At 44.3% G+C, this 25809-nt stretch overlaps 1 protein-coding gene across 3 annotated transcripts in view; it reads left to right on the forward strand.

Annotated features, from left to right (window-relative positions):
• Window positions 1–25809, forward strand: part of Specc1l (sperm antigen with calponin homology and coiled-coil domains 1 like) — a 142818-nt gene extending 117009 nt beyond the window's left edge. For all 3 annotated transcript variants that reach the window (XM_019204494.2, XM_010603899.2, XM_019204493.2), the window contains 3 exons: window positions 21636–21752; window positions 22679–22738; window positions 24775–25809. In XM_019204494.2, coding sequence (XP_019060039.1) covers window positions 21636–21752; window positions 22679–22738; window positions 24775–24864 — 267 coding nt within the window. In that variant the 3' untranslated portion in view covers window positions 24865–25809. The remainder of the gene's footprint in view (window positions 1–21635; window positions 21753–22678; window positions 22739–24774) is intronic.

Below are 25809 nucleotides of genomic sequence, written 5' to 3' on the forward strand. Positions count from 1 at the left end.
GTGTGACAAATTTTAAGCCCATCGTGGACAATTTAGCAAGGCCCTATCTCACAATAGAAAAGGGATGGGGGTGTCGCTCAGTATGAATGCCCTAGATTCAATCCCCATTACTCATGAATAAAAACAGAAGAAAAGAGATGAGTGCATCTTCAGACAGGAAGGCCACACTCCTATTAATTTCACCTGAAGTTTTAGCTCCTTTTTTTGAATAATACTTTTTAAATCTGTTTGCTTTTGATCAGTTTCCAGTGCCCTAGCATGGTTTTTGTGGGTTTGTTTGGTTTTGGGGTTTTTTTTTTTCTTTGACATTTTTGTCCAATTTTATGTTTGTTTCTTACTGAAGGATATGTCTACCTCTTTGTTCTTTCACCGCTAAAAGTGTCCTAGCACGAAGTGTCCTTCATTTTGGGGTTCTTTGTTCTCTCAGTCCTTTTTGGCAAAGCAAAACAGGAAGGGGAAACTGACCTTTTTCTCCAAGGAATGTGTTCCCGAGGTTGAAGAGTCAAAAGAGTGAGAACTAGTGGACCGTGTTCTTTGAGGTAATAGATTGTCCGTAGACTAATAAGACAAGGGGACTTTCTCTTTATAAATTATATGAAATATTCGGTGTGACACTTGCTACCTGCCTGACCCCAACACAACCTTGGCACTTGCTGTTAGCCACACTCCCTTAGGCTACTGCTCACTCCTAGCATTTTTAAACTTACAGGTTGAATGGGTTCTGTGTGTTCAGGTAACTTCTAGACTAAAGAGGTTCCCCCAGAGCCTGGTTACCACATGCTGAAAGAGACAAAAAAATAGACTCTCCTTCACACAAGAACCTCCTTCGCTTCATGCTTCCAGTGTCATTCATCTGACCCCTACTCTTTCTTTGTTTGTTTATTTGGAGACAGGGTCTCACTGTGTAGTTCAAGCTGGCCTTGAACTCACTGTGTAGCCCTGGCTGGCCCCAAACTCAAATTCATAGTGATCCTCCTGCCTCAGCTTCTCGAGTGCTGGAATTACATGCATGCACCACCACACCTAGCCCCTACCTCTAGGACTTCGTTGTCTCTCGGGAAGACAGTACAAAATACTGCTCCCCACCCCATCCAATCTTCAATTTCTCCTCCCCTTTCCACCTTCCTGGCATTATTTCTTCATGATTAGATTTAGGACTAAGATGGGGGAAGGTGGAATGAGAAAGTGTAGGGAAAGCTAGGACTTCTGCCAATAGACAGGCAGAATAATGCAGTAAGAATCCTGATAGTCAAAGCAAAGCTTAGTTGGTTTTATTTCCTTTTCTAAAATTGTAATCTTAGGTCACAGGAATGGCTTCCCAGAGTTAAAAAAAAAAGACAGGTGCAGGCAGCAGATAAGGGTTTTGATTGGAATCAAATGGAGGTTGAAAGTCTGAGTCTTTATTTTACATTGTCAGCTTGCATGGAAATTGAGTATACAGAAAGCTCTTATTGTTTGCAAATATTACTGTGTGCAGGGGTTAAAAATACTTGAACAAAGGGTAGAAAGATTGGCCAGCTTTATAGTCCCACCCTTCTGTGCACATTCAAAAGCTCTCCACAGTGAAGCATTAAAACTACTAGAGTGTAATCGGTCTCTGTCCTAATGACAAGAGATCTTCATCCAGAAAGCTTAGAGCAGTAGGACAACAACTTCACATTTCTATAAGCAGCTTCCAGGGAATAAATAAAAAGAGCTTGTATCTTAGGGCTCTTCCTGGGACTGTTTTTTATACACAGTAGAGGTTAAATGATGGCTTCTTGGTTGCAGTGAAGTGAAAGCAGTTTCCTGTTTTCAGGGGATTCCTTTTGATGCCAAATGTAGCAGCTGGGAAACAGAGTTTTCCCAGAATTAAATTTACTTACTGCATTCTGTTTAAATATGATTTTGACAGCAACTATTAACTTCTATTTCCAAAAATGTCAGCTTCTTAATACCATCAACCATAAATTAGTTTGACAATTAGTGTATTGGAAGATAAAACTGCTTAGTTTTTCCTCCTCTGGCCAACACAAATTAAATTTTCCTGCTCAGGTGAAGGGAAGAATTATATGTACTGGTCTTTTATGATGATTTCACCTTCCTCAATGTGATCATCTTTCAGAGCTACATTTGGGGTCCATAAATTTGGAAAACCTACTCAGTAATGGAACCCGTCTGGCTGCCTGACAAAAGCCTGGTCCAGACACACAGCAAGAGGAGTTATGTGGATATAAATATTGTGACTTTATCAAAAAGATGAGCTTCCAGAAGTTGCAGAGGAGGGAGGTGCCTGAGGAGTTTGAATGGCATTCTAATGTGTGTTTCTCCTGAGCACAAAATTCTCTTCCTTTGCCCTGTATTTTGACACCACTGTAACTCCTACCCACAATACCTACCAAATGCTATAAAATGTTTTGGTGGCCAATACTCTTGATTAGCTTTAAAATAATTGTCTGGGGACTCATTTCCTTAACTAAGCCATAACACATTGGACCAGCACCCAAAATTCTGTTCTCAGAAGTTGGGAGGAAATCAGGCTTGAGACAGCTCCTGGAAATCGTGAAGACTAGGGCTTTGATTTCACAGGAAAGGGACCTTCAGTAAGAGAGGTGTCATGCTGGTATAAGACCATACAGTTGGGTCTCCAAGCTCCCAGACCCAAGCTCTTTCTATTGCAGTAGCCCTCCTCCCCAGCCGTGTCCCTAACATTTCAGTAAGTTTCCATAAGTAGATATTTTTATTATGAGTAATGCTGCGAAGTAGAAATCAGATAAGTAACATTTTCAAGAGCTGCTTAATTATTTTACTAAAAGCAGAATTATTAAATTGTCTGAGTCAAGAAATCTTTTTATGTATCATTGCAAGTAGTGTGCACAGTCCTTATATCATGAGAAATAATTTTTTTCTCCCTCATATTCTTATAATGGGATGCCAACATAATGATGTGGCATCTATAGAGAGAGGAGTTGAAGTTTGACAGGTTGATTTCATTATATACGTGGTTGCTCTGGAGTTTTGTAAATGAATTTAGCCTAAGGCCATCCTGCCAATTTAGGATGACCTCTCCATTTGTAAAAGCAAGTTATTTATAAAGATGCCCTGTTGCTGTCTCCTGATAAATAATTATGGAAAGGGTAATTAGCCATTAGACACTGTCGGGAGGTGGAAAGAGAAACTAGTTTCCTTTCTGAATGTGCTATTTAGATCCAAGAGAAAGGCTCGTCTGCTTATCTGTACGCATCACACAAAACTTAATGGCTTCAAATAATGACAGCATCTGTTTAGGTCGTGAATCTCTACTTTGGGTGAGGCATAGTGAGGATATCTCGTCTCTACTCCACTCACATTCATTTGAAGTAGCTCAGTGTTCCTGGAGGCTGTGGAGTTATCTATTGGCTCCCACTCATGTCTGGTGAGTGATGGTGGCTGTTGGCTGAGACTTCTCCTGGGACTGGGACTGGAGCACCTACGTATAGCCTCTCTTTCACAAACCAGCTTTTCAAGGACAAGGGACCGGAGAAAGAGGCAAAAATCATTTCTCCTTTTGTCACCTGATCTTTGAAGCCGTTGCAATATCTCTTGTCAGCTCTGTCAGGCAAACACAAAGGCTTCTCAAGTTATAAGAGGAAGGCAAATAGGCACCAGCTCTTGATAGGGTGTAGCAAGATTCTGAGGAGAATGTGGGGCCAGAATATTGCTGTGGCCATTTTTGGAAAATCCAGTCTACCCCAGTGACCATGTAAGTAATGTCTCTTATGTAAGTAATTAGAGAAGCCAATAATGGGTGTTGGCCTAACATAGCCTTAAAAGCAACTTTGCCTCAAAAGGAGAGGAAATTTGGAGATTAAGCAATACGAGAATGAAAATAAGCGGCATTCTGGGGAAGCATTCTACTTCATTCTAGTTGGATATGGTATTTTATATCTGTAGAACTTTGCAGCAAATCATCTAAAATGTAGCTTGTATCCTGGAACACACAAGGAGGTGACCCTGCCTTTTAGGACCTACTCAGAATGTCTGCCGTTAGATACCACCTTTTCATCAAGGCCACTTGAACTGTACCTTGCCCTACGTGGTTTAAACCTGCCCTACATCGAGTTGTAAATCTAAAAATAAGTAAAAGTTTGAAACCTGGGAGAGTTTATGTAGTAGGTAAATGTATATGTGGCCCTGGACTGCCTTTAAAAAAATGTATGATATAATTGACATGTAACAAGCTGCATAGGTTTAAAGTTTACAGTTTGATAACTTCTGACATTTAGGCACCTATGAGTCTATCACCACAGTCGTGTCACCACAAACATTTCCTTGTGCCCTCTGTACTCTTTTGGTCCTGCTTCTCAGCCCTCATCTCCAGGCAGTCATGAATCTGCTGTCACTGTGTGCTCTTTGTACTTTTTATAATTGTATATGAGTGGACATCATAGAATTTGGAACAGTTGGAAGGATTCTGGCTCCTTAGCATAATTATTTTGAGATTCAGTCATGTTTATGTAAGTAGTTCGCCCCCCTCCCTTTTTCTTTGCTGTGCTGAGAGTGGAATCTAGCTGTATGCCAGCCCCCATTTTCCTTTTTGTTCTGGATAGTAGTACATGTTTCATATTTAGCTGTAATTTGTTTATCTGTTTAGCCATTGGAGGACATTTGGGTGTTTGCTGTTACTGCTTACTCTGAGTAAAAACTCCTGTGAATTTTCACATGCAAGTGCTTATATGATATCTGCATCAGTTTGGGCTGTTATAACAAAGTGCCGTAGATGAGGTGGCTTATAAACAAAGGAAATTTATTTCTCACAGTTCTGGAGACTGGAAGTCTGAGATGAGGGTGCCAGATAGTTGTGTTCTGAAAGCTGTCTCCTAGGTTAAAGGCCTCCATCTTCTTGTATCCTCACATAATAGAGAAAATAAAATGAGAGAGCTGTCTGGCAGTCTTTTTTCCCCAGACAGGGGTTTAAGCAATCCTCTCACCTCACCTCAGCCTCCCACGTAATTGAGACTCCAGGCGTGTGCCACCACACCTGGCTCAGGATCCTTTTTATAAGGACTCCACTCCTTTGACTTAGCCATCTCCCAGAACGACACCTAATGCTATCACCTTGGAGGTAGGATTTCAATGTATGAATGAGGTGGGGGTGTGTTAAAAACGAACAGTATATTGCATATCTAAGTCCTCATCTAAAAAGTGAAATGGCCAAATCATATGTTACAACGTACAGGAATCTATGGGACACAAAGCAGTTCTACGTGGAAAATTCATAGCACTGAATGCCCACATTAGGAAAACAGAGCAACCTCAAATAAACAACCTAATGATGAATCTTAGACTCTGAGAAAAACAAGAGCAAGAAAAACCCAAAGCTCGAACAAGAGAGGAAAGTATAAAGATTAGAGCAGAAATCAATGCAATGGAAACTAAGAAAACGATACAAAAAATAAATGAATCGAAGAGTTGGTTTTTTGAAAGAATAAATAAAATTGATAAACCCTTTAGCAAACCTATCAAAAAAAAAGAAAAGAAAAGGCTCAGATTCATATGATAGATACTGTTTAACGTTTCTGGAAGCTGCCAAATTGTCTTCCAAAGCAGCCATACCCCTTTGCTTTCCTACTGGTAGTATGGAAGAATCTGGTTCCTTCGCATCCTTAGCAAGTCCGAATGGGTAGCCTCTGACCTTTTATTTCTGTCTTGTTTTTTGTTCTGTTTTGGTTTTGGTTGGGGGGGGCACCAGGGATCAAATTCCAGACCTTATGCTTGCAAGGCAGGTGGTGATACCACTGAGCTAAATCCCCAGCCCTGCTTCTAGCCTTTTAAAAGATGTGAAATAGAATCAAAGTATTTATTTTTAATTGTGAATTGCTTAGTAACTAATGATGTTGAACATCTTTCCATATTTTATTTTGTCACTGTTTATCTTGTTTAGTGAATTGTCTGTTCAGATCTTTACTTATTTGGTTATTTCATGTTGTTTGTTTTCTTATTAAGTTTTGAGATTTCTTTACATATTCTGAGTTCAGGTTTTTGAAATGTATGATTTGTATATATTTCCTTACAATTTATAACTTGTCTTCTTACTCTCAAACACTAACTTTTGAAGCACATACATTCTTAGTTTAATAACATCAATTTACAAAATTATTTTTCTCCTATAGTGCACATATGCTTTTGGTATTTATATAAGAAATGTTTGCCAGGCGTGGTGGCGCACGCCTATAATCCCAGCACCCGGGAGGCTGAGGCAGAAAGATCGCTGTAAGTTCGAAACCAGCCTGGGCTACCTTGTGAGTTCCAGGTCAGTCTCAACTATATAGTGAGACCCTGTCCCAAAAAAACAAAAAGAAATGTTTGACTAATCCAATATCACAAAGATTTTCTCCTAAAAATTTTGTATATTGGAGGTGGGCCTGGTGGCACACCTGTAATCCCAGCACTCAGAAGGCTGAGTCAGGAGAATTGCTGCAAGTTCAAGGCCAGCCTGGACTACATAGCAAGACCCTGTCTCAAAAAACTTTAAAAATGTATTTTGTGTCTATGCCCTCCCCTATATATATTGGTTAGGTGCACTTTGTAGCCTATGGACTCTTACTAAGTTAAGGAGGGTTGCATGTGATAGAATGATTTAAGAGCAGCTTGAATATGGCATGGTCACACTGAGGTACACAAGATGCCCCATCATACAGAGAAAGACTGAGGGAAAAGGGAGAGCACCCGTGTTTCCCAAAAGAAGGATGTTTCATGAGAGTCAGTGATGGCTGCTCCAGAAAGGAGAGAAGAGAAAGAGCAACAGATTTGGATTAGAGACATTTTAGTAAATTGCAGATGAATGAATGTTTGCATCCCTATTGTTTTATGCACCCCATGCTTTTCATCTTGGAACTCACCTTCCCACCCCCACCCCTACCCTCATCCCGGTACTGGAGATTGAACCAGGGGCCTTGCTAGACAGGTGCTCCATCACTGAGTTGCCCAGGCTGGCTTTTTGAACTTGCGATCTTCCTGTCTCAACTTCCCTTCATCGTAGCACTCTTGAGAGAAAACTAATTGTAGAGAAAACAAAGCTGTAATCTTGTTGGGCTAGCTATAGGACCTGCAGGCCCCAAGTAGGGCAAGATGCTGCTCTTGGCCTTGGTGTCAAGTGACAGTGATTTCTGAAGTTTGTGCCTTCTGTGGCTGGAGGCTCTCTCACTGTATGCATCTTTGTAGTACTCTCATTCAGGCATCTCTACTTCTGAAAAAAAATTTTTTGTCTAAATCAATTCTGAAATAAATATGTAACACTTCTTGTGACAATCAGAGAGGTAATTAAATATAAGGAGGAATATCATGCAATCCAAAGCATGACCTTTGTCCTCAGGAACTTTAAAAATTATTTCTGAAACATAATATTATTCCCAGGCCTTCTTCTGGGCATAATTTAAACTGTTTGTTTTTTTTTTAATGACTCAGATTTATTACCGCAAGCACTCATTTACTGTCTTATGTAGAAATCCAGTATTGTGTGACCTCTATATTTTTGCTGCCATCATATTCATGATGGCCCACAGTTCTCCTTATTTGGCTGTGTCTTATAACTACCCCCCCCCAAATTCAAGAAAAGCTGGTAACCAACTCACATGTAAAATAAAACCAGGAAAACTACAAATCAGGTCAACAGTCACGTGTCACGCATGGGACTATCACAGCGGAACGGAGGCTCCTTTCTGGGCCGTGATGTTGGTTCCATTGATCATGTTTTTTCAGAGGTAGTCCAAACTAAAGTGACTGGCTCCTCTTAATCATTTGTTGCACTACAGGAAAAGTAAATGAGCCATTGAGTTTGGGACTCTGGAGAAAAGTACAAAGAGGGTGGCACCACAGGTACAGTACTTTTTTAGAGATTTTTCCATTTTCCCACTGCCAAAATGATACCTGGTATGTGTAGAAGCTAATATGCTGGCAGACTTAAGGGAACACTTCAGTTCCTGCTGTAAGCAATAAAATAGGTTCATTGTAAGGTGAGCGTGCTCTATTGAACATGTCTTTCCTGAGATCCTTCCCTTCTCATGCTCCTGTAAGACCACAGGCATGTCATGTCCAACCTACCTGCTCAGATGGCACTGGGTACCTGAATCAGAGTAAATGCATTACCCCCAATTTCAGAAGCAGAGAGTGCGACTCTTTTTCCTTCTAGTCTTCTGTCACCTTGATGCACATCAGGTGTTCTAGAGGGTAGCAAGAGAAAGAGCCTCCTCTGAAATGTAAATACCAAGACCCTGATCCTTTATCCAAAGCATGCACAGAGTTTGCAGTGGCCCAGATCTTGCTCTGTATTGAATTAATATGCTATGGTCTTTAGGCTATATCCAGCCTGTCTCTGTATTGAAGCTTTCAGATTCTCTGGGCTCTGGATTTCTTCTGTTTTCCCTCAGAATTTTCTCATGCCAGAATATATTCATCAGATCCCTGCTGAGTGCCTGACGAGTATACTGGGCTTTCTCTCCAGCCCTTGTCAAGATTAAGCCCAACATTGAAGAGCCTAAGAGGGAAGCAGAGTTACCTAAATGTATTTTGCTGCATTACACACTGTGGCGACCCCATAACAGAGGTTTCTGTGGCTCCTCTCCGAGCCACCCAATTTTTATCTCTTAAACAGGTGACAGTCTCTTGAACTTTAGGGTATTAACTAGAGAAGAGGGACTGGAGAGAACCAACGTGGCTGTCTTTAGTACTGGGAAGCCTCCCCTAGAGCAGGGGAGCGGTCTTGTGTTTCACATTTGTCCGGTGTTTTAGAAGATGGAATCAGCCCTGCCTCTGGAAGACAAGTAAGGAAAAGCAAGAGAAGAAAACAGATTGTGTTGAGCTCTGGCCAGAGGACCTGTGCAAACAACCCTATTATTGGGCCGTGAATTTAACTCAGGTAGTGCTGCCACCTGCCTCACAAGCGCAAGGTCCTGAGTTCGATCCCCAGTACCAAAAGGAAAAAAAAAGATATTATCGTATTAAATCCTTATCCTGGTTTTTTCCATTTGCCTATGAGAAAAGTGAGGTTCATGAGGTTAAAACCTTATGTCCAAGAACCTTTTAGCTAGAACCAAGTGGCACCAACATCTAATGCCCAGTGCACGTGCCTCTGAAATGCACGGTTGCACCTACTTTATCTTCTGCATTTCAGTGATGATCTGCTGAGAGGTAGTTTTCAAATCCCTATAAAAATTCCCCAAGACTTAAATGAAAAGCAGTCAACTTTTGAAGAGCTGCTTCCTGTGATAGAAGGTTCTAGCATGAACTCAAGAGCCTTCTTTTTGGTTTTTTGAGGCAGGGTCTCACTATGTAGTTGAGACTGAGCTGGAACTCACTATTTACCCAGGCTGGTCTTAAACTCTTGCCTTAGCCTGAGTGCTGTGATTACATGTGTGCACCACCACACCCAGCTCAAGAGCCTTCTTGAAGCAAGCATTTGAACAGGGTTTCCATGTGAGCCTGGCTGGTTATGTTGGGTGGCCTTCTAGCCCTGCACCATCTAAATTTTACATCTAGCATTTGCAGAATCTGAACACAAGATTGATGACTATTGTCCTGAGAATAAATTGAAGATGCACCCCAAAGGTGCTTTGGAATGCCTAATTTTCTTCCCCTCAAATATACCTGTTCTCTTGGGGACTGGGAAAGATTTTGGGGGTTAGGTCAAATCATAATTTTTGCACCCTTGCACTCTCGCACCTTTGCACCCTCCTTCATCCAAGCTCTTCCCCAGAGCACACACCAGAGTGAATGTTGCTTGCTGTTCATTTAGTTGAAATTACATTTTAATGAGTGATAACCTTTGCCAAAGTTAAACTGAAATCTGTGGAAATGTTAATTAGAAAACACAAAACTAATTCCAAAGCTACTAATAAAACCACTCACAGTGTTCATTAATCAGAATCACAACCCAGCTGGGTCAGTTTCCCAGCTCCCAGAAAGCAGACATTGTGGTTATGTGTACTCCTCTGTGAAAACTCAAGTCACCTTTACAGGGATTTTAAACAAGAGACTGTGAATCCACTTAGGGTGACATTTGCTGACCTATTCTCAAATATCACCTCAAAATAATTTGACTTTAAAAAAGCTGTAGCATGAGGGCTGGGGATGTGGCTCAGTGGTGCTGTACCTGGCAATCACAAGGTCCTGAGTTTGATGGGAGGGGGAGGTATTATAGCACCCAAAAAAATCAATTAATAAAAAGTTACAGCACGTTAAACCTAAAGCACATCATTCTAATTTAGTTTACTTTTGTAAAGCTCCAGTGTATTTGAAGTTATATTCTAGAAGTGTGCCTGTGGCTTTGAGACAGTTGGGCAACATCACTGTGTTTGAATATGGCTGTTCTCTTGAAATTAGAGAAATCGGCTTCCCTTTTGGGGGCTTTGAAACAGCGTTCACAGAAGATGATGTATCAGGTTCCTTCTGAGGTACCAGAGGTGGTCAGTTTTTCCTAGTGGTGAAGGAAACTGAATAGCTTGCCTCCTACCCATAGCTGCTTGTGTGTTGTTAAGAAGTAACTTCTTGGGAGCTGGAATGTAGATCAGTGGTAGAGTGCTTGTCTAGCATGCCTGAAGTCCTGGGTTCAATCCCCAACACCACCCTCTCCTCCCAAAATAGGAAAAAAAAATTTAAGCAAAGAATAATAAATTCCCTTAATAAAAATCTCTTCAAGCTGGGCGTGGTGGCGCATGCCTGTAATCCCAGCACTGGGAGGCTGAGGCAGGAGGATCGCTGTGAGTTCGAGACCAGCCCGGGCTACATAGTGAGTTCCAGGTCAGTCTCAACTACATAGTGAGACCCTGTCTAAAAAAAAAAAAAAAAACTCTTCATTAATCATCTGAATTTAAGCAATATATAACTTCTCAGCAAACACTCCAGGGTAACTTAGTTGCTATGAGCTCTACCTAGGGTGTAGAATTACTGGGCATAGGCTACTTCACAATATCTGCCGCCTTTTTTTTAATGGTAAAACACATGTAGTTACTATTCATCCATGTTTAAATCTACAGTTCAGTGGCATAAAGTTCCTTCAGTGTGGTGCATCTATCACTGCCACATAGCTGCATAACTTCATCACCCTGTGCCGTGCTGCCCCCCCCATGGAAACCATGCAGTAAGCAGTTATTTCCATTTTCCCTCTGACAGGTCTGACAACAGCTAATGTACTTTCTGTCTCTGGATTTGACTTTTCTGGATTCTTTATTTCCCTCCCTCCCTTCTTTTACTGTGCTACTTATTGAACCTAAGGGCTTGTGCATGATAGCCAGCTCTCTGCCAATAAGGCACACCTCCAGCCCTTTTTATTTTTGTATTTTGAGATAGGCTTTCATTCAGTTGCCCAGGTTGACCTTGATCTAGTGATTCTCCTGCCTCAGCCTCCAGACCAGCTGGGCAGGCAAGTACCACCACACCCAGCTTCTAGATATTTTATATAACTGAAATCATATGATATGTGCCTGTGTGTCTCACTTAGCGCAGTTTCAAGATTTTTCCACATTCTAACATATGTCAATACTTCATTCCTTTCTGTGGCTGAAAAATATTCCATTGTATAGATAGACCTCGTTTTTCCACTGGAGGACATGTAGGTTGTTTTCTCCTTTTTACTATTTTGATTCATGCTTCTCTGATCATTCTTGTACATGTTTGATCACTTGTGTTTGGTCCCTTTAGATACATGCCTAGGAGTGTAATTGCTGGGTTGTATCGGTCATACGGTTACTTACCGAGGAACCGATGCTCCTTTCCTCAGTGGCCACGTAATTTGACTTCCCACTGGAATCCTATGAGGATTCTGATTTCCTCTCCACCCTCACCAATTCTTGTTATTCCTTCACCTTTGTGTGTGGGGGGGGGGGGGGGGGAGGGATAGAGACAGACAGACAGGTAGATACAGGGATTGAACCCAGGGCCTCATGCGTGCTAAGCACATGCTATACCATGATGTACATTCTCAACTTAATTTCCTTTTTTTTTCTTCTAAATAATAACTTTTTTGTTTTGTTGTTTTTTTGAGTCAGGGTCTCACTGTGTAGTTGACACTGAACTGGAACTCACTTTGTAGCCCAGGTTGGTCTTGAACTCACAGCGATCCTCCTGCACCACCACACCCAGTTTAAATAATAACTATTGTAGGGGCCGAGGCTTTAGCTCTGTGGTGCTGCACCTGCCTCTGAAGGACAAGGTCCTGAGTTCAATCCCCAATACCAAGGAAAAAAAGATTAACTACTATAGTAATGAATGTGAAATAGCATCTCATTGTCATTTCTTACTGCATTTCTCTAATGATCAGGGGCATTGAAAATCGTTTCGTGTGCTTCTTGTCTATATATCATCTTTAGAAAATGTTTATTCAAGTCTTTTGTCCATTTTACATTGGGCCGTTGGGTCATATGTCTTTCTATTGTTGAATTGCACAATTGTTTGTCATGAAAATAGTAAAATGACCCTCAGCTTCAGGTCATCAGGAAAGAGTCCTCCAACTCTGCTACCTGGATGATTCAGAAGCAAACCCCCAGCCTTTTTTTGTTTGTTTGTTTGGTTTGGTTTTGGTTTTGGTACCAGGGATCAAACTCAGGGCCTTGTGCTTTTGAGGTAGGCATGGTGCCACTGAGCTAAATTCCCAGCCCAACCCGAGCCTTTTAAAACCTCTTTTTGGCTCTCTTAGCCATGTGTGGTGGCTCATGCTTGTAATCCCAGCACTCTGGGAGGCTGAGGCAGGAGGATCACAAGTTCAAGTCCTGCCTGGGCAACTCAGTGACTTAGTGAGACTTTATCTTAAAAAATAAAAGGCAGAGATTTCACTTGGTGTGAAGGTTCAATCCCCAGTACTTACCCACCCCAAAAAAATCCTTTCTTTTTTCCTTGTAGTTTCTTTTTGAAGGATTGGGGTCATACATCCTTTTAAGCCTCCAGATTTTAGATTCTGCTGATTATATTCCCATGGTGCTATCTCTGGTGTAAACTGGTAGATAGAATGGTGGGTAGACCTGATTCCAGTCCTATTTCTGCAGAAACTCCTCTGCTGTAGAATTGTGTGTGTCCCTGCAGTAGGACTAGCTGCCTCTTTCTGTGTTGACACTGTCTGCTAATAATTGTTATCAACTGTTTTTACTAACTAGTGCCCTTCTGACTCTTATCAGTCACACCATCAATCAATCCTCTTTACAGAGAAACTCTTTCGTCAGCTGTTTGGTTGCCTTGACACATGGTTTGGTCAGCAAAGTCCCATCAAGTGCTTAATTTTTTCCCTTGATTTCCCAGCGCACAGTTTTCCAAACTGAGCTGTGAGTGCATAACCTCATCATGAACTTAGGATTTCACATTTTAGACATTCCTGTCCTAGGCATATAGCATCTTTGGTGTTAGGATCAGTGCTGGTGGTCTAGCCTCTGCCTGTACATTCAGGTCACCTGGAAACATATCTTTAAGGAAAATGGTACCCAGACCCACTTTGGCTGGTTGGATCAGCCTCTCCCCAGTGGCGCTGAGCCCAGGAAAACTTAACAACATTTGGAGGTGATTTTGATGCAGTGAGGATTGAGGGTCCTTCTTAAAGCTCCTCCCACCAGGACACAGAGCCTCTTTGGCTGTCCTCTGTCACCTTCCTGGCCTTCTTTTCTTTGTCAGCTTCATGGTGGACCTTCCCTCCCCTGACCTGAAGCAGAGGTTGGCTCAGCTTCAGGAAGAAGACCGTATGGTGTTCCTCAGGGACACACCAAGCAGGCACCTTTTCATCCCTTCCCAGGTCTCTGGGTCTTCTATGTTTAACAGCACTATTGAGAAAGATAAAGACTTATCTTGGTTATTTTTTTCCTCATTTTTTAACATAACCCTGTAGTATGCCATACATACAAGTATCCAGTCCACCTCGCTAAGGCTCCAGCTGCCTCCGAAAGCTGTCCCCTGGTATGAGAGTGGGTGCATAGATAGATGTCTGATTAGCAACTGATTCCTCTCCCCAGATTTCCTTCATGCTCAGCACCGTGAAGCTGGTTCTCTGATGATGGCTGTGCTATGTCCCACAGCATGCTGTCCACTGATCCAGTAGGCCTGAGGAAGTGGATAATTGATGAATCCATGCATGCCCTTTGGCTACTTGCCTTATGCCCATAAACATGGCATTTCCTTAAATAGACCATAACCTTAATAGCTATTTAAAGAGCATGTGTTACCTGGGGGTATATTTTATGGCCCTTAAATAAACTTCATACAACATAAAACATTTTCAGGTATTTTGTGGCATATTTTTACTCTTTTTTTATGGCAGTTTGTGTAATTGCTTGGCTTTCATATCTCATGCCTCAGTTCCCAGTACATACATCAGAATGCTGAGACAGGGCCCACTTCAACACCCCAGAGAGAGGACAAATCCTTGCAGTGGTGGAAGAATAGGTGGGGCGGCCTTCTAGCCAGAAGAATCCCCTTAGGAAATACTCAACCAGGCCCTCAGAGGCAAACCCACAGTGTCGCAGGCAATCTTAAAGGTCTGAGTTGACTTTATGAGGGTAAAAAGGACATAGATGGCACTGTGAGGCAGTCCACATCCACTCGTCACATTCCAGTTGATCTGTCCTGAATGAAAGGATGTGCACCTTTAGGGAAAAATGGGGCAGAGCTCCCTAGTCCAGTCCTTGCTGAGGCTTTTTGGAATGTTTGTTGTGGCCGCATCGTAATAACACTTTTGTCTGCCCCAGTCTAGAGGTAGAAATAGCTTGTAGAGTAGAAAAGCCTTAAAGTGACCTGAAAACTAAATGCAAAATGTGCATTCATCACTAAGGAACTTGAATAAGAAGTACTAGTGAGTTTCCTTTGTCTCTACTTTAAAAAGAAAAATGTTTCCTTCTTAGAGATATTGACACCCTGGCCTGTGAATAGTGAACAATAAAAGATTTTTCCATTAGTATGCATTTTCTCCTCCAAGACAAGTGAGTTTGGCTTAAAGAAGAGTTTATTTTGAAGAGAACTGCTGGCCTGCAAAAATCTGGACATGAATGAGGTCCTCAGTGCTGCCACCCCTTCATTAATCTGCAGCTCAGAATTTCCCTGCAAGAGAAATCCCTGGAAGATAAAGACTTGCCTTGTGTACTGAAAAGGACACTTTAAAAATAGAAATTACATTTCTAAATAACCTTCGTGAAATAAATGTGTTGTAAACAAGAGTATCTGAAAGTTGTAGCACTTGTATAGGTCATTCACTTCTGTGCTGTGCTGGCTTCTGAAAAACTGATTTGTAGCTCTTCTGTCCTTTATTTCTCTTTGCTCATTGTGGTTAACGGTGACCTTGTGGCAAAGTGGAACAGCTCGGTGTACAGCCAAGTGTTACAACTCAGTGTCACAGTCAAGTACCACATCTCTGAGGCACCGTGCAGTGTTATAGCTCTGGGTCTCAGCTGTCACAGTTTGAAGACTCGAGAATCCAATAGTTACTTGAAGAGGTGGAGAAAAACTTTTATGGGGGGCGGGGATGTTCAGAGGAGTTCATACTCTGTAGTCTGAGGACCTGGGCAGAAATGAGAGCCTTCTTATATAGGGATCTACAGGATACTGAGCATGCTCTCTGAAGCAGAGGGGCGGAGTTATAGAACATTCCTGAAACACAAGCCGTGTGAGCATGCTCACTGAAGGGGGAGGTGGAATTGCAGAATGTTCCTGAAAGGCATAGTGGTCAAGCATTCTCAGGGAAGCAAAGAAGTGGAATTACTGAACATTCCTAAAAGGGGGAGGGCTAACAGCATTCTTATAAGGGGTGGGGCTTAACAGCACACTCTTGTAGGGGGCGGAGCTTAACAGTCCTGATAAGTTCAAACAGTTACACAACAGTTTGATATATTGGGCAGGAAGCTTCCAAGCAGCACAAACTGCTCACTTCAGCCATCACATGTACCAAGCAGCACAAACTGCTACATTTCTAGAACAAAACATTCTGAGGAGGGGGCTGACATGGAAGCCAGGCAAGGGCCTATCTTACTGTATAGTATTGCTCTATAAACCTAAATGTTGCTAACTTCAGGAAATTTTTTATTTAAAGCCCTCTTGACCTTTCAGCAACACTGCTGCATTGGCAATCCTTACCTCTTTCTGGTGCGCAGGATGGATGGAACCCAGGGTTTTGTGCATGCTAGGCAGGCGCTACAATGCTGAGCTGTTACCCCAGCCCTTCTCTTTCAAAAACTCCCTTCCTTTGCCTTCTGGTTCCTCTCCCTGCTCTCTGACCGCCTGTGTCCTATTAAATGCTTTTTTCCTCGGCATGGCGTATGACTTGGAGCAGTTCCTTCCTTCCTTCCGTTACCCACTGTAGCATCCCTAGGTGATCCCAGCGGGATGCCAATGACTCCACATTTTATGTCTACTTTTCATTTGTCTTTCAGGAGTGCTGCATCCATGTGTAAGTACCGTTGGGCCCTCTCTGGTTGTTCTCAAGGTTACTTGGAGTTAATGCATCCAAAACACACCTCCTCATAGCTTGACACCCCACCTCCAGTGAGCTCTACCTCCATGAAGGTCACCGTGGCTTCTGCCAGCAGAAGCTGAGTGCTGTCCTTGGCCCTGCACACTCTCCCTTCTCATATTCATTCTGTCACCTTTTTGGTTTGCCCCACTCCCAATCCCACACCTGTTTTGACATCTGCAGTTGCTCCTTGAGAGTCCCTTCCCCTGTTTTCATCTGCTCTTGTGGTTCCAGTCTGCACTTTCCCTTTGAAGCCTTCAGTCTACTCTTGACTGTGTTAATCCACCTGTCAGGCTCTGTTCTGCAAGACCATTCCTGAGAGTCAAGACCTGATCCCAGGGCCTGATCCAAGTAAGGACAGCGTATCCCTGGGTGAGGATTCACTGAATAGGCAAATGAATCCTCAGCTTCCTGTCTTCTCAAGTACACAGCTGTAGCCATGTTAGCATGAGAGTCCATGCATGGACCACAGACCTGAGGATGTCACTCTGTCCGATTCTCTGTGATGAAGTTCTCCTTTACTCTTAGGGGAAGAACATGTCTCTGGGCCCTTCACTCTTGTGTTTCTATGCAGATCCTATAAACCTGTACATACAGGGAGGCCACCTCATTCCTGCCACAGTTGACAGGCTGTGCCTTGTGGCATTTGAAGCACTCTGCAGCAAACCATTGTAGAACACTTTTCCTATGAATATGCTAAGTGCTTGAGGAGTTGGGATTTTACACAGTTATTACTGTTCTTCATCCAAACTTTAGACAAAGAGGAAGTGGGAAACCGCTTTTCAAAAGGCCAGGGATTGTGCTGCATATTTGACGTGAAGGCGAGTGGAGATTTACAAGCGATGGCATTGAGTGGGACCAGTGACTGTGGCTACGTGCCCAGAAGCAGAGCTCTAGTAAAGGGAAGAGCAGCCCGGGGCATCCAGCAGTGCTGTTCCTTATTGTGTCCGTATGGGGTCGGGACGATCTGCCATCCAGCTCCTACCTCCTCTACAGTAATTAAATAAACTATAGTTTTATTTGGGCTCCTCAGGTGTATAAAGCACAGCTCAGTTCACAGGGGGCTGCTGATTTGTCCTTTTGAGTGGGCCAGCATTTTCACATTTACTGTACAGAAGCCCAAGACTGTCAGGACCCACATGCCCACAACATGTTGGGTCCACACCCCAGCCTGCAAGCTGCACACTGGCTTTGAGTTGGTTTTTTCCAAGGCACAAAAATGTGAATTTTTCCTCAATTACTAAATAAACCCAGAGTTGATAATACTTATCTGGGCCTCATGGGCAGGTAAAGTGGTCATACCTTGCAGAGACCAGCAGTCTGTCACTGATCTACATTGTGGCCTCTTAATCAGAAAATGACAGGAAGCCTACCCCCACTGTCACGCTGATGGGTATAGCACTTTCAGGCTATTCTGTGTGGTCCAGGCAGGGAACAGAGGCGTGAGGGAAACGCTGCCTGGTGGTCACCTACAGAGGCACAGTATGGGCCCTAGAATCTTCTGCCCATCCCTTCTCTCCCCCAGCAGCCGAGAGCCTACTTGCAGTCGAAGTTTAGGAAGTAATGGCTGCTGTGGGAGATCTTCACTGGGTAAGGAAGAGAGAAGCCCTTTTATCTGGTGACACAGTGTTTCTTCTCCAAGATACTTGCTGATATCGTCTCCAAGATACTGCCATTCTATGATAGGCCAATAATGAAGCGCTCCACAGAAGAAGGCTGGGATAGGTGGCTCCCATCTTCCCCTCTGCGTTTTCTAGCACTGTGCTTTTTGGCCTCAGAGAAGCAGCCCTGTTGTTTGCAGAACTGTGGGTATACAACAGACATTATTTTGCTAATATTAGACTTTTCAGTCCTAAACAATAAAATAACTAGTGAGATTATGGCCAGGGCTGCCCTTTGGGAAGCACTCTTATTTCAAGGCCTGACTCTCCCCCACAGGGCCGGCCTTTGATTGAGGGTAGGAAACAGAGGCACAGTTGGCTATGGAGGATTCACTTGAGTTTACTATTTAATGGCCCCACAGTTCTTGGCCCCCAGTTTATACCCTAACACTGTCCAGAATGAGAGCCTTCTTAGGTTTGGGCTTTATTTGGATCTGAAATGCCATGTGTAACCATTCATTGCCCCTTCATTGCCCCAGGAGCTCTGCTGTCCTATTTCAGGGGATTGCATGTGTCCTGGATGTGTCTTCTCTTCCTGGAGGACCTGGGCGGGTGCAGAAGCAGCAGCTCCCCCGCTGAGGCTGGGTCTGTCTGGAGGAAGCAAAGCCAGGAAGGTCCAGGTCCCACAGCCAGGCATCCAGGACACAGGAGCCTCTGCTGTGAGGCATGGTGAGGCCAGGCACGTCCACAACCCTGACAGAGCTGCTTCTCTTTCAGGGAGCAGAACGGGTAGCTGTGGCAGGAAGAGAAGGTTTATCTTCCTCCAGAAGTGAATGTGACCTAGAGTGAGATACTGACGTTGACCTTGCACAGAGCTCCGCATGCTATTAAAAAGCTTCCTGCCCGGCTCTCTGTGTGCAACAAGGCTAATGTCTTTGGCTCTCTTATCAACCACTTAGTCATAAGGTCCATTTAGATTCCTAGGAGGAGTGGGGAGGCCCTTTGGGCTTCAGCTAGACTTCTTTTAGTATCTTTGAGAGGGGGACCGAGGATTGAACTCAGGACCTTGCGCTTGCAAGGCAGGTGCAGCGCCACTGAGCTAAATCCCCAGCCTTCTTTTAGTATCTTCAATGGACTCTTTCCTCTATACTCTGAACAAGGGACTGTGCACCACTGGACCCTACAGATCATTCAGCTAGCTAGTGCTGGCCCATTCTTCATTGTTTTGCATACTTCATTCCCGTCTCTTTTCCATACCCAGGTCTAGATTTTAAAAATGTACTTCCCACAGAGCATGAGGAAATCTTCCCTGTTGCCTGTGGGAAAGCAGGACTACCCTGCTGTGCTAATTAAGCCCGACTTTGGTAAACTCCCGAACTACCTGTTCCTGGGGCCAGATGTCTGATCTTTTCCTGTAAGACTGCTCACAGGTGGACTGTGAATATAGCTCAGTGGTAGAATACTGGCCTAGCATGTAGGAGGTTTAATCCTTAGCACAACAACAAAAAAGTGCCCTGGGGTAATTGTGACAATTAGTACACGGCTCACAGGGTACATGGGCCCAAGAATAACTGTCCCTGTAATCCCTACAGCCTTCTGAGAATCTTGGGTGACAGGTGATTTCTAGATCCTAGTGTCCTCCCAGATGGATAGATCTACCTATTCTTGCTGGCTACTTTCTAAAATTCAGAAGAGATAAAAGAGGCAACTGTGTGTGTGTGTGTGTGTGTGTGTGTGTGTGTGTGTGTGTGTGTGTGTGCACGCGCGTGCGCACACGCAGGCATGAACACGTGTTCCTCAGCAGTAACTCAAGCATCATTTGTTTTGAGTTACCTTCATGACATGATCAGAATCCCTCTGAATGGTGACTTTTAGGGTCAGAGCAGAGGTCCTTTTGGAAGACAGCCGGGAAGGCTAATGGCTATGGCACTGAGGCAGGCAGGATTCTGACCTAGCCCTGGTATTTGGGGAGGGCTGGTATCAGAAGACACAGTGTGCTCACTCCCTTCCATAGCCAAGTCACACGCAGCATGGTGGCCATCACCACCTTCCTTCCATAATGTTTGGCAGGTTTTCTTACATTTTGTGCCTTAAGTGATCTCTTTGCTCACAGCAGTTGCAAACAGTGTCTCTGAAGAAACTGGAAGCAGCAGCAGACCAGGTTAGTGAGGGAAAATGACCTGTGAAAGAATTGCTCTCAGAGCTGCTGCTCTTCAGAGGGCTCCATACTTGGAATAGATGTAGTCAGAGGGCAGCATTCTGCACATGTGCAGCCAGGGCTAAGAAAGTATGCATTGATGATTGAGCTAATGAGAAGTCAGCCTTGCGCTGCTCTGTGAAGGGACCACCTAGAGCCATGAGGCTACATGAAGCCCATCTCCCCAGAACGACTGGTTGTCTGGCCTGGTCTCTTCTGGCCTGCTCCTTACCAGCTATATGGACACATCCTCAACATTGAACCTCAGTCTCTCAACCCCACCTGTTCCTTTTCTCTGAGCCATGGGTCCTCCATCTTGGTACTAAGAAATACTAGTTTGACCTGGGCCTGGTGGTGCACACCTGTAATCCCAGCACTGTGGGAAGCTGAGAAGAAAATCACAAGTTCGAGGTTGAACTAGGCATCTTAGCAAGACCCTGTTTCAAGATTTTAAAAAGGGTTGGTGATGTGTAACTCCATGCAAAGGCCCTGCCTTCAAGTCCTAGTACTTCAAAAAAGAAAAAAGGTTTTAAAGAGGTATTGAGAAAACTGTTCTTGTTTAGTTTGTACATTTATAGAAAATGTGAATTATCAAAACTTAAATGCACAATTTCATTTTCAAGAGACTTTTTTGCGAATAAGGGTAAAGGTTATATACCAGCTGAAGGGCCATATAATAAAAATATATTATTTGCATGCCTAGATACTTTTGATTTAGACATGAAATGAAGGAACCCTTAAAGTTGTGATGACTCAGAAGTGGCATAGGAAATACACAGCCCAACATTAAAATTGCTTTTTTAACTGTGAATAGGTGGTGTTGGAAACCACAGTGATTATCTGTGGGCCATGATGCTGAAGCCTGACCAGACTCTCCTTCACTTTTCGCCATTGGTTCACATCATTATCTCAAGTGGGATAATGTCCTTATGTGCTCACACTCTGAGATACATGCTAACTTCACGGATCTTTCAAGTACTTGAGCAAACAGTGGGGAGTGAGCTACATTTTACTAAATGTTGCTTTAAGCCTAATTGATTGTCACCCACATCCTGCAGTCTGTACTGTCACCACAGCCAGGCATAAGAGAGGCCAACCTCAGCAGCCCGGAGCCCTCTTAGTGTATGAAGCAACTTATAATTCACGTCACAAGCCCAGGTGTAACATGTGGAGTCATAGCCTGCAGGTGGTGATAGGATGAGGGGATGCCTTAACAGGTCCAGATGTGAACACCAGGTAGACCTTGGGACATAGCCTTCCAACAGGCTTTGATCCCTCCAGAGCTCACCTTGCCCAAGATTTGGTTTTGTTTTGGAGGCCACATGATGTTAGAGGCTCTGTCCTTAGCACTTCCTCAGAGGATCATATTATGTGTTGCTTTAATTGTTTGTCTTCTTTCCCTCAGAATATTGACATCACAAACTTCAGCAGCAGCTGGAATGATGGGCTGGCCTTCTGCGCACTCCTGCATACATATCTTCCAGCTCACATTCCATACCAAGAACTGAATAGCCAAGATAAGGTAAGACAGGCCACAGGACGCCAGCTCCCCTCACAGTGAGAGCTCGAGAACCAGGGTCACACATGAGTGTGGGTTCAGGACACGTCTGGCTCAGCCTCTTTCCAAGATTGGTCATTTGTGCTCAGCTCCCTGGTCCCCAACCCACCCTGTAAGGAGTATTTGATTGGTTCAAAATTCTCCAGGGCTGGGGATTTAGCTCAGTTGTTCCTCTGCCTGCTTGCAAACGCAAGGTCCCAAGTTTGATCTCCAGTACAAAAAAAAATTCTCCACCTGACATCATTCCTAGTGGGTGACATCGTTCCTTCCTGGTGACAACATTTAGACCAAGGGCTTCAAGAATGGACAGGGAAGAGCTGTTTATACCATGAATGGTCAGGTCACTATTGTCTAGAAAATGCCAGCTTCCTGTCATTTCTGGATCAAGACTGTCACTCAGAGCCCACTAAGCATTGTGGGTCTCAGAACTGATGAGAAACCAACCCTGTGCAGTCAGCAAACCCTGATTTGGGGTGTGTCCCATCCAGGGAGCACCTCAGGGTCAGGGGACAGGCTCAGGACCCCTTCCTTTGTCCCCCCCTCCTCCCACCATGGCTGTCCCCAGCCCTATAGACAATCCTTGAAGATTCTCACAGGGAGAAAACCCTTTTGGCGGATGTGTATTTCTAGCTTTTTGGGTATGTATCCAGGTAACTAAGGGTCCTCATGCTGGAAGTGAACCTCTGAGTGAAGAAAGCACAAGTGTGACAGCTCTACAACTGGCTGGAGAAGAGGGTGGTGGGGCCCACAAGGTACTTGGTACAAACTAGGAATCCTGAGGGACCCAGTATAGGTTTGTTTTGGTCCCAGACAGAGTTGAGTATCCACCCTCCATGTGACCTTTCTCCTTGTGTTCCCTATGCACTACAGCAACATGATTTCTCTTACAGAAAAGGAACTTCACACTGGCCTTCCAGGCAGCTGAAAGTGTTGGCATCAAATCCACACTGGTGAGTCCCCAGTGCCCACTGGGAAGTCACAGGCAGGGTCCTCCTCAGTAGGAAGACAATCACTGGGTGGTGTAGCTGCCTTAAGAAGGCTAGGGCAGTGGGGTGGGGTGGGGGTGTGATGGAGGGCCCCATCCAGGCAGGTGCTCACCTGTTGCCCATGGTGCTTTATGCCTCACATGAAGCACCCTCAGGAGCTGCCCACATGGGTGGGTGGCTAGTGATCTCAGGCCTGGCAGACCTCATGCAGTCTTGTCATTGTGGTAGCCTTTTCCTCAGCAGAATCTTTGGGTTCAGGGAAGAAGAAGAAAAGTTTATAAATGTCACTGTCGAAGCACCTTGCATGGGTCTATGTGCTTGCCTTTTGCCAAGGTAGAGGGAGAGGATAGGGTGCGTGTTGAGTCAAGGAGGACAGCTTTATAGGCTGAAGAGTGTTGTTAACTGCACTTCTCACAAGGGCCATAAGACTTTCCTGCTCACAGTGTGAGGAATGAGGTACAGAAAATTGTGTGGACTTAGGTTTTAGGTCCTTGTGCAGATTTCTGCCCGGTCCCTGCCAAGGCTTACAACAGGCATACTTCTGACAGGAGCTTTTGCTGTCATCACCAAGCCTGACTTTCTGGGAGAAAATACTGTGTCCAAATGCAAAATGTTGTTTCCACGCCTAGAGACTTTTTTTTTGGTACCAGGGATTGAACTTGGGTCCTTGTGCTTGCAAGGCAGGCCACCGAACTGCTGAGCTAAATCCCCGGCCCTCCTAGAGACTCTTTTACTTCTTAAATGGAATACTGTAGAATCATACAGACCACACAGACGTCATTGAGCTGCTCAAGGCTTTTCACAAAGGAAAGTGTCCCATGGGGTCAGGACCCCCGACCTACCTATAGTTCTCCAGGGCCCTACCTGTGGCTACCCATCACCCCAATTTGTAACTGCATATGCCTCAAGAAAGTATTTACATTCATATTTATAGCATAAATATGTATTTTAAATTTATAGAAATATGCTTGCTTATGGTGGCTTCTGTTCAGCTGTATAGAGAAATAAATTATTCAAATATGTTCCCAGTATTAGACATTTTATATTACATATGTAAAATTTTCATATATAAAAATGTAGATAATTTCTCCATCCTAACAAACTTAATAGGCAAGATTATTTGCAATAGGCAAATAGCATTCTGCTTTCTGTACTGAATAACCCTGGGTGACCTTCCCATTTGTGGCACATCTGGGATTCCTTGCCCATTAAAGGGTCCTCTCAGACCAGCAGCAGGCCTTGCTCTTCAAAAGTAGCAGGATTGAGTTACAGACTCTGAAGTACCTGGGTGGGAACTGGTCAGTCCATGGTTTCCCACGTTCATTTTTCTGCCCACTCAGTTCATATGTTGGAGGTCTCTGGTATCCTGCAGTTAACATTATGGGCATGGTGGTGCATGCCTGTAATCCCAGCACTGTGGGAGGCTGAAGCAGGAAAATTGAAAGTTTGTATCCCACCTGGGCAGTTCAGCAACTTCAAGAGATCCTGTCTCAAAAAAGGAGAGGTAGAGATGTGAAGGTTCTGGATTCAATCCCCAGTACAAAAAAAAGGCAGTATCTTTGATGATACTTGCCTTCCTTGTGGTAAAGGTCATCAGTGTTGATGTGATGTGAGTCCCTGACATAGTAAGCCCTCCTAAGCCAGAGCCTGGGGCTAAAATGGCTCTAGAAGCGTCCCATGGGTAGTGATCTGGGAAGAAAGGCGTGTTGGGGTCACACAGACGCATGAAGCCCTCTGGCCTTGCCATGCTGTGTCAGTGACGCTGCACGTGGCTCAGACAGAAGCAGACATCTTGAGGGGTAATGCTGATGCCCTGAAGGAGGATCCTCCTAGAGGCCCTTAGTAGAGATGGAGGAGGTATTCTGGGCCAGGTCTGTGAAATGTGTAGTCAGGTTATCAGGGTTAGACAAAAAATCCTTCACTATTCCTGATGAACGCATCGGGATGGGCTGGGCTGGGAGGTGACCTGCAGTCCTAACCAAATCCCTTGTCTCTGTCAGGACATTAATGAGATGGTACGCACCGAACGGCCAGACTGGCAAAATGTGATGCTGTATGTGACGGCAATCTACAAGTACTTTGAAACTTGAGCACACCAGGCGGAGCTGCCGCTGGCTGGGGCCCTCGGCAGTAACCAAGTGACACCAATACCCTTAGCTATGCACCCCTCAAGCTTTTGGCAACTCTGGGCTGTCCTGCAGCGTGTGAGCCTCAGCCTGGGAGCCTCAGCCTGGGACTCTGCATAGGAAGATCTTGGGCCTGTGGCCTGTGGCCTGTGATGCACACCAGGGCTCCTCCACATGGCCTGTCCACCCAGTGCACGTGAGCACAGCACGCAGCATGCAGGCTGGTTTCCTTCTGAAGACGGATTGAGCTCCATTCGTGCCCAGGATGTAAAAACAAAAGGCTCTTATCCAGCTAAACTTTGGGAAAAGTATTGGATTATAGGGGATTCCTAGAGGTTGGTGAAAGCTTCAGCTACAGCACTTCTTGACTGTTAACCCTCATGGGTCCCTTTGCTGGTGAGCACCGGGGGGAAAGTGGGTACCTGGCAAGTGTCTGCTCCCTAGTGCTGGGGCAGAGCCAGCCTTGCCCTTCACATGGGTCTGTTTCTAGGAGTGTGTCACTGCAAAATTGGGAAAGTCATCCCCTCCATGTGACAGAGCCGCCCTGGTCACCACCGTGTAGGAGTTTTGAAATAGTTAAGAAAAGTGTATAGAAGCACAGTGCAGGTGGTTCCACCTCATAGCCTGCAGCTGGCTGAGTCCACACTATGGCTGGACTCCTGTTGGCAGGAAGCAGGCAGGATCCTTGCCTGGTGCTCGGCCGCCTGCCTCCAGCCCCACCCCTGGCTTGAGGCTTCTGAGAAGAGGGACTGATCAAAAGGAGTTCTAATTAAGATTTTTGATTTATTATGAGCAATATTGTGGAAAATAGTTCCTATTCTGTTAGTACCAAAGTTAAATTGTTTTAAGCCAGGCATGGTGGCACACACCTGTAATCACAGAACTTGGGAGGCTGAGGCAGGAAGATCA

Source organism: Fukomys damarensis, unplaced genomic scaffold (genome assembly GCF_012274545.1).
Source record: "Fukomys damarensis isolate Sample0158 unplaced genomic scaffold, DMR_v1.0_HiC HiC_scaffold_12, whole genome shotgun sequence".
In the NCBI taxonomy this organism is placed as follows: Eukaryota; Metazoa; Chordata; class Mammalia; order Rodentia; family Bathyergidae; genus Fukomys; species Fukomys damarensis.